Consider the following 9295-nt stretch of genomic DNA (forward strand, 5'->3'; position numbering starts at 1 on the left):
CGTCGTTTGAACATGTTCTGATGCCAATTTTAAAGGTTGCTGCTGAAAAATTATTCTTTCCTGTTTCCCAGGAGGGACCATTTCTATTTTTCCAGCCAGCATTGGTTAGGCATTTTAGCACATGAATAATTGCCCGTATAACCGGTCCAGCGTCCCCAAAAATTTTCCCAGCTAGTTCGACTCCACAAAAACCCCAGCAGAACCATTCAGGAAGACTTTTTACCAGCAATCGAGGGGTCTAACATCTTCCCAGCCAGCAAAAAAAAGAACAGATACGTTTTATGCTCTTGTATGAATGTTAGCGGATCTAGGGGGAAGGGTTTTAAAGCGTTTAAGGGGTTTAAACCCTCATCTTGGGCTGCCAAGGGAAAGTGTTCTATGCCTCTCTATTTTTTTTTTGCTGCTTTGTTTAACATAGTGTCCTGAGAATGGCGGAGTTAGGGCCAGTGTGGGTATAAAAGAATACAGTATCTATATGTATTCCTTCTATGGCATGCAAACACTCGAACTGGTAAGTGTTTTATTGAAAAAAAAACGACATTTAAGATTGGAATTTGTGTCTGTCTGAGTAAGAAAGCCAATGCAACAAAAGCCAAGTACTACCTTCCCTTCATTGTCATTTAGCGAAAAGTTACATTCGCCAATAGTTCTACTTTGGACTATGCATAATATTTCATGGTAGAGGCTTTCTCTCTTGCCTGCATTTTGAAGTCCCTGCCTCTAAGATCATTAGAAATTTCGCACGGTTTCTTTTGATAACTTAATGGTCGTTATATCACCGGAATCACTTTATTCAAAATCGACAAACTTCTCATCTCACCTGCCACATTGCGTAGCTGATGCTTTTTCAAGGTTACGAGTTTACTTTATGAACTTTTTGAAAGCGTTTTTGGTGAAACTTTTTCCTGCTCAAGAGAAAGTGGTTTCTGATCTCAATCTGTTTATTTTTGCCATGGTTACGCGCGCGACGTAACAGCTGAGTCTAGTGCGCGTGCCTCGAAACGCGCGCGCCAATACACACACATCAGATATTCACGTAAAAAAGGTATTGTATTAAAATTTTAGGATTAAAATTTAAGTATTTAAGGTATTCTTGCTCAAGAAAAAGTTGTTTCTCGTTAATTTTGTGTATTTTGCCATGATTCACACACGATGTGATAACTCGCGTGATATCAACACGCCCGCTCCAATCGATTTCTCAACGGTTAATCAATATCTTAGCGATTAGTCAATCGAAATAAGCTCGATCGATGTCAATCGATGTAGCTTCCCGGTTATTTCCTTTCATTTTTTCTCCAATTGTCAGCTGATAGCTCAAAGAGATTGTAACTAAATGTATTTATTTAACCATTTCGAATAAATACGAAAAGCCCAAATAAGTCGTGTTCGAGAACCAGAAGAATAAATACAATACACCAAAAACTGGAAATCGACTCTGCCAAACTTTCGCCTTTAATAAGACTTCTTCAGGGCAGACTCAAACTAAGTCTGCCCTGAAGAAGTCTTATTAAAGACGAAAGTTTGGCAGAGTCGATTTCCAGTTTTTGGTGTATTGTATTCATTGTTCTGGTACGAGATCGCGACAGTTTGGGCTTTTTGATTCTAGAAGAATAAATACAATACACCAAAAACTGTTATTTGACTCTACCAAATTTTCGTCTTTATTAAGACTTCTTCAGGGCAGACTAAGGAAAAAATCAATGCGAATAAATACAAAAAGCCTAAAATATTCGTGTTCGTGAACCAGAAGAATGAATACAGAGTCTGCCCTGAAGAAGTCTTATTAAAGACGAAAATTTGGCAGAGTCGAATTCCAGTTTTTGGTGTATTATATAACCATTTCCCTTTTTTTAAGGCTCCCGCACAAAACCGACACACTCAAAAAATCCATTTGCATCGGCTATAATAAGGTATTAAACTTCAATCGTATTTGGTTATTAGAAAGTTTTCTTTCAAATAAGAAGATTTATTTTCAGCTAAAAAAACATTAATATAGGAGTGGTTAATCGACATTCTTTAAGGCAACTTAACGGCAAGTGCACGCTGGCATGTCAAAAATGCATGTCATGTCCTATACACATTTGGCAAAACCGTATTTCGCCCAGTTATGTTCTGGTATAAGATCCATACTAGAAATATCTTAGGCACGGGCATTATTAAGCGGAGCCACACTATAAAAATTCGTTTAAGTACATCTCCAATAAATAATGTCGCGATTTTATACTCGAGATCTGTTGTTACCTCACTATATTCAGGCCCTAAGGATATGTCCCTGAATTTGTTTTATTTGAGATCCCCCCCCACACACACACACACACCAGGCGAACTGCAGGAGGGGAACGCCAGCCTATCGAGATTGCTATTAAGCTTGCTTGACAAAGAAGATTACGAATTTCACTGGGTCTATAAGCGATGATTACATAGTCGGGATATTATCGAAATCAAACAAACTTCTCAACTTGCAACATGATTCTGTCGGTTTTGTCAAGGATATAAGATACTTTGTGCATTTTTGAAAGCGTTTATGGTGAATCTTTTCCTGTGAAAATTTGAAACGCCCTGGCTCAAAGATAAGTAAAAATTTCGTACGGTTTCTTTTGATAACTAAATGGTCGGAATATCGTCGAAATCACTTTATTCAATCAACAAACTTCTCATCTCACCTGCCACATGGCGTAGTTGATGCTTTTTCAAGGGTATGAGATTACTTTGTGAACTTTTTTGAGAGCGTTTTGGTGAAACCTTTTCCTGTTCAAGAAAAAGTGGTTTCTGATTCAATCTGTTTATTTTTGCCATGGTTACGCGCGCGACGTAACAGTTGAGCCTAGTGCGCGTGCATCGAAACGCGCGCGCCAATACACACACATCAGATATTCACGTAAAAAGTCTTGTGTAAGATGTAAGGATTACTCCAAAGAACGCTAGCCTTTTCATAAGACAAGCATATAATTTTCTTGATCGAAACGGCAGCGATATTACGGTTTCACGGAGGCCTAAAATATACCGCTTCAACCTCTTGTTGACGTATTCTCCGTAACATACTTATTTTTAAAAGCTTTTTTGGGCAAGAATGTGCAATATACGAAACAGGTGCCCAACGGGGTCATGCGTTAACGAGGCCAATGCACCCCCAATTAAAGCAAATTGAAATAAGATATCTTTATAATCAAACTAATTGTGGTAGCAATAACCTGCGTAGCTCGTTAAAAACAAACTGGAACGCTTGCTACGCTGGCTTTGGTGGCAACCGCAGTCTTGCGCGATGCACCATGTGCAGGGATAGTCTATGTTGAAAACATTGTGAAGCAATACAGTATTGTTATTATGAACGCACAATTTGTTCTGTCTTTTAGAACGCGCATCGCACTAACCATATTTACTCTACATGTTCTTTGACTTTGGCGAAATCTCAATCTAGGCGTTCATATAAGACGGTCTTATATACAAAAAAGAGTGCATCTAGCATGGACTGGAAAGATGCTTTGCGGTTATTCTGTCCAGCCTCTCAAAATGCCTTTTCAGTCACACCTTTGTTATTGTTTTCTTCTAATACCGAAAAGGCACATAATGTGTTAAAACTTCGTAATAACCATTTAAAAACAAAGTTTGATACTTCATTTTCAGGTGCATAGCCAGGGGGGTGGTCAAGGGCCCCACTTCTAGCAGCCAAAAATACAGTAAATGTATGAGACATTATCTAAAATACAGGAGAAAATGCCTTGAAAGGACCTTTTGGGCCCCCTCCTGTTAAAAATCCTGGCTACGCCGCCGATTTACCGAAATCAATCGCAAATATCGCATTGACTCTCCAAAATTAGTCAATGGAAATACAGTAGAACCCCGCTAACTCGAACTCTGAAGGGAAGAAAAAATCAGTTCGAGTTAGCGGGGTCCTACCGTATATGCTTTTTCACACTTGGTGCTTTGCTGGGATGACAACATGGCGGCTGACAAAGGCTGTTTAATTGACTTTTTAAGTCTGTCATCTTTACGGGCAAGATCTTCTTTATGGTTCGATACCCGCGGTCGCCCTTCAGATAAAATACAAGCCAACTAAACGTCTTCGCACATCATAATCAATAATTGATTTATTTTTAAACACTCAAGCCTAATCTTCATTCGTTCGGGGCCTTTAAGTTACTGATTAGATTGATCTTTCGTCATCATAAAGATACTATTATTTTTTATTGTTAGTAAAGACGGGAAAGGTTAAAAACTAGTTAAATAAATATGTTTAGCCTCGCTCGGCTGTTTTGGTAACCTGTTGGCGGGAAGGGAAGCGCCCTGACCCATACAAGAAAGGTGTTTTAACTCCTCATGCAGATAACACGAGATATGATTACTAAATCCGGACACGGATTCCTTATGAACTACATAATTCGTTGAACCCTCCATGATTTTGATATTTTCTCATTTAGAACTCGAACAAGGATTAGCGCTTTCGCAGCGGCTTGCTTCTCTTGTAACCAGCTTGAAATCCCGTGCGAATCATTCAAGCAATCGCCCTTTTTTAACACAACAAGCAAGAACGAGCGAATCGTCCAAAAACCAAAGAGAAAAACTCAAGATAAAGAGATCACAATGTAGGGATAGTGAATGAATTACTCCATTTAAATGTCCAGGAGACTTCGTTGAATTAAGTTCTATTGGCTGAAAGGCGCCATGGATTTAGCATCTTTTATCTGCAGCAAGGTGTGATCGACATTTTGGATGGTTTGTCAGCTGGTAGTGAGTGGTGGAAGGGAACCCCGTGTGTTGACGGAGGCTCCCTTTGACAGGGTCGCCAAATGGCTTTCTGTTTACGCCACGGGTCTACTCGCGATTTTCCTTATTTTCAAGGAACACGTTTTAGGTTAGTAGAATTTTTGTTTTTATAATACCGTGGCGGTGGAAGTGAGAACACCGTGCTTCTGAACCTACTGTGCACCTTTTTCAAAAAAAGCAAATGACAAATGCTAATGCGATTACTTTACTCGTCGTTTTTTCTTTAAAATTAATCAATACCTGTAAATAGCCAATCAGTTTTAGAACTAGGCTGCATAGCAAGCACAATGGCTGGGGAGGAAAAGGGATTTTATCGCGTGCACCTTGGGAGAACGTCATGTTTGATATCATTGCTTTATTAATTTTAATTCGGTTTTCAGACAGTGCACTTGTGTGCCAACCTATCAACAGATACATCCGGGACAACCTCTCCTACAACCAGGCCCAGGCCTCCTACGACCGCGCCTACTGCGCAGCCAGCATGATGGACTACACGCATAACATCATACGAGCAACCGCAGACACCGCCAGAAATGTGCCGGGAGTGACCGTCATAGGGATAAAAGGGAAACCGGAAGAAATATACCAACGCATATTTCCCTTCACCATGCTTCTCCAAGCCTTTTTTGCATATTGCCCTGTGTTGCTATGGAAACTATGGTCTAATGAGCTACTGACAGCTGCCGTGAATCACGTGAGTATCACGTGCAAGGGTCTGCTAAAGCCGTCTGGATCCCCTCGTATGGAGAGCACACCCAAAACATCACCAAGACTTAGGCCTTCGGGTGAATACCAAAAGAACATCGGCAAACTTGATATGATAGTTCTTCAATGGCTCGACCAGAAATATTTGACGACACTTTACATAAGTAAACTTGTTTTAACTCAGGTTATTCTGATCTTTTCGCTGAGTGCTTATATCTGCTGTGTGTCGCTGTTTATTTCGAATTTTAAGAGCCAGTTTATCTGTCGCGTCGATGACCAGTATTTGGTCACGTGCTCGTTATCATCGGTAGAGCTTTACAAGACTATCTGGCTTTTTAATATCGCACTCATAGACATCAGCATCCTCATAACAACCTTCCAATTTTTTAACATTCTTTGCTGTATGTCGAGAAAGAGGAACTTTTTCTTTTTGACGTATGCAGGGATCGGACCGAGCAAACAGTCGTGTGTGACGGACGCGCATTTAATTTCTTACTTTTGTCATCACAATCTGAGCATAATGCCCGAGGAGATACTGCTGAACCCCGCGGTGCTTGCGGACTCAAGACCTGTCTCCAGTACTATGGTTACCTTTGATGGAGAGACTGGGGAGGAGTGTGAAAACTCGGACACAGTGTCCTCTTTCCATACCGCATCTGACGTCGCGGTGCCAGCGGTGAGGTCAACAGAAAGACGGAAATATAGCACAACCCATCGATAGTAAATTGCACAACCAATCGATATTACATCGCACAACCAATCGATAAAACATCGCAAAATAAATCGACAAAGCATCGCAGAACAAATCGATAGTACATCGCACAAACAAGAGATAATATATCGCACAACCAATAAAACATCTCAAAACCAATCGATATTACATACAACCAATCGATAAAACATCGCAGAACAAATCGATAGTGCATCGCACAAACAACAAATAGTATATCGCTTGTATATCGCACAACCAATAAAACATCTCAAAACCAATCGATAATACATCGCACAACTGCACAAGCCATCGATAAAACATCGCATGGGATCAGCACAGGAGCAGAAAATATAGAACAACGCCCGGACAAATCCAACGTTAACAGTCCCATAGGACCCAGGATAAAACATCGCGCTTGCTAATGTAATTTTTAATAATAATTAATAGGAGAATAAAATATAGCAGGGACAGTTCAAAACATTTCTGTCAGTATAAACGTGCCAAATTAAAATACCGAAATTCTTTTTATAGTGTCGAGTTTGCTTTATTTGGACATGCGATTTGCTTCCTCTCAGACTTGTCAAGTAATGGCTGGAAAATATTTAAGCTCATACCACAAACTAACCGAAGGCTCAATACCAAAGCGCTAATAACTAGACCTGCTCGGCCAGTTTTTCTACAGCTTGCCTGTAGTCTTTCTAGTTATACCAAATAAACCTAAGAACAGCATGCTATCTTGGAGTACAGCGTGTGCTTAAACAATCTTATCGTCGGGGATGGGAACGGTTCGGGGATGGGAGCGTTTAATAGATAAAATAAGTCCAGGTTCGGGGATGGGAGCGTTTAATAGATAAAAAAAGTCCAGGTTCGGGGATGGGAGCGTTTAATAGATAAAATAAGTCCAGGTTCGGGGATGGGAGCGTTAGATAAAATAAGTCCAGGTTCGGGGATGGGAGCGTTTAATAGATAAAATAAGTCTAGGTTCGGGGATGGGAGCGTTTAATAGATAAAATAAGTCCAGGTTCGGGATGGGAGCGTTTAATAGATAAAATAAGTCCAGGTTCAGGGTTGGGAGCGTTTAATAGATAGAATTATCGTCGGTGATGGGAGCGTTTAATAGATAAAATAAGTCCAGGTTCGGGATGGGAGCGTTTAATAGATAAAATAAGTCTAGGTTCGGGGATGGGAGCGTTAGATAAAATAAGTCCAGGTTCGGGGATGGGAGCGTTTAATAGATAAAATAAGTCCAGGTTCGGGGATGGGAGCGTTTAATAGATAAAATAAGTCCAGGTTCGGGATGGGAGCGTTTAATAGATAAAATAAGTCCAGGTTCGGGATGGGAGCGTTTAATAGATAAAATAAGTCCAGGTTCAGGGTTGGGAGCGTTTAATAGATAGAATTATCTTCGGTGATGGGAGCGTTTAATAGATAAAATAAGTCCAGGTTCGGGATGGGAGCGTTTAATAGATAAAATAAGTCCAAGTTCGAGGTTGGGAGCGTTTAATAGATAGAATTATCGTCGGTGATGGGAGCGTAGATAAAATTAGTCCAGATTCGGGATGGGAGCGTTTAATAGATAAAATTAGTCCAGATTCGGGATGGGAGCGTTTAATAGATAAAATTAGTCCAGATTCGGGGTTGGGAGCGTTTAATAGATAAAATTAGTCCAGATTCGGGATGGGAGCGTTTAATAGATAAAATAAGTCCAGATTCGGGATGGGAGCGTTTAATAGATAAAATTAGTCCAGATTCGGGATGGGAGCGTTTAATAGATAAAATATGTCCAGATTCGGGATGGGAGCGTTTAATAGATAAAAATACTCCAGATTCGGGGTTGGGAGCGTTTAATAGATAAAATTAGTCCAGATTCGGGATGGGAGCGTTTAATAGATAAAATAAGTCCAGATTCGGGATGGGAGCGTTTAATAGATAAAATTAGTCCAGATTCGGGATGGGAGCGTTTAATAGATAAAATAAGTCCAGATTCGGGATGGGAGCGTTTAATAGATAAAATTAGTCCAGATTCGGGTTGGGAGCGTTTAATAGATAAAATTAGTCCAGATTCGGGATGGGAGCGTTTAATAGATAAAATTAGTCCAGATTCGGGATGGGAGCGTTTAATAGATAAAATTAGTCCAGATTCGGGGATGGGAGCGTTTAATAGATAAAATTAGTCCAGATTCGGGGATGGGAGCGTTTAATAGATAAAATTAGTCCAGATTCGGGATGGGAGCGTTTAATAGATAGAATAAGTCCCTTATTCCATAAGTTTATTACTTATTCTATTACTTATTCTATTACTTATTCTATTACTTATTCTATTACTTATTCTATTACTTATTCTATTACTTATTCTATTACTTATTCTATTACTTATTCTATCTGAACCTTATTTCGTTGATCCTCATGCTGCATCCTGTTTTGTTACCAAATTCTTCCCCCTCCCCCCCCCTCTCTACCCCTTCCCCTCCTCTCTCGACCGAGGTATATCTATGTCTACGCATCCCTCAAAGGCAAATCCTGGCTATGCGCCTGCAGTATGAACTAGAATGGGACGCTCCGTTAAACAGTCTACATAAGAGGAATGATAAGTGATACAAAGAGAGAGAGAGAGAGAGAGAGAGAGAGAGAGAGAGAGAGAGAGAGAGAGAGAGAGAGAGAGAGAGAAAGAGAACAGTATCCAGATCACATGAAGCTCGCAAAAGGATTCGGCCTCAACACCGCTATTTAGCGAAAACGTGTGCTTAACAATGCTACAATGCTAACGTACCCGAAATACCCGCACATGAATTTGTCATCAATTCTTTGTTTGTAGATTGCTTTTTCTCCCCGAAAAACCTATTTCTCCAATTTGCTTTTGTTTGCCAAGGACCTTTTGTCAGAGAGTTGTAGAAGTGCTTGTTTTTTTTTAACATGAGGAGTATCTGGCTAGCTCATTTTCTATTTGTATCTTGACGAAAAATAAAATCATCCTAGCCTTGATCAATATAAGAAATCCTAAACAATTCTTCTCGTTGGAAAACTATTATCTACAACATCCGTCTATACCGGAAGTCCAAATCCTGGTTCCTGAATTTCTATCATGGAAGCGAGGCTACCTATTTACTCTGACTT

At 40.0% G+C, this 9295-nt stretch overlaps 1 protein-coding gene across 1 annotated transcript; it reads left to right on the forward strand.

Moving 5' to 3' along the window:
• The first annotated feature begins 4367 nt into the window (after positions 1–4367).
• LOC5502737 lies at positions 4368–6915 on the forward strand. Its single transcript, XM_032371036.2, has 2 exons — positions 4368–4852; positions 5145–6915. Exons 1-2 carry the CDS (start codon positions 4711–4713, stop codon positions 6188–6190), a joined length of 1188 nt encoding a protein of 395 aa, XP_032226927.2. The 5' UTR covers positions 4368–4710; the 3' UTR covers positions 6191–6915.
• The last annotated feature ends 2380 nt before the right edge of the window (positions 6916–9295 follow it).

This window comes from Nematostella vectensis, chromosome 1 (genome assembly GCF_932526225.1).
Source record: "Nematostella vectensis chromosome 1, jaNemVect1.1, whole genome shotgun sequence".
Classification (NCBI taxonomy): Eukaryota; Metazoa; Cnidaria; class Anthozoa; order Actiniaria; family Edwardsiidae; genus Nematostella; species Nematostella vectensis.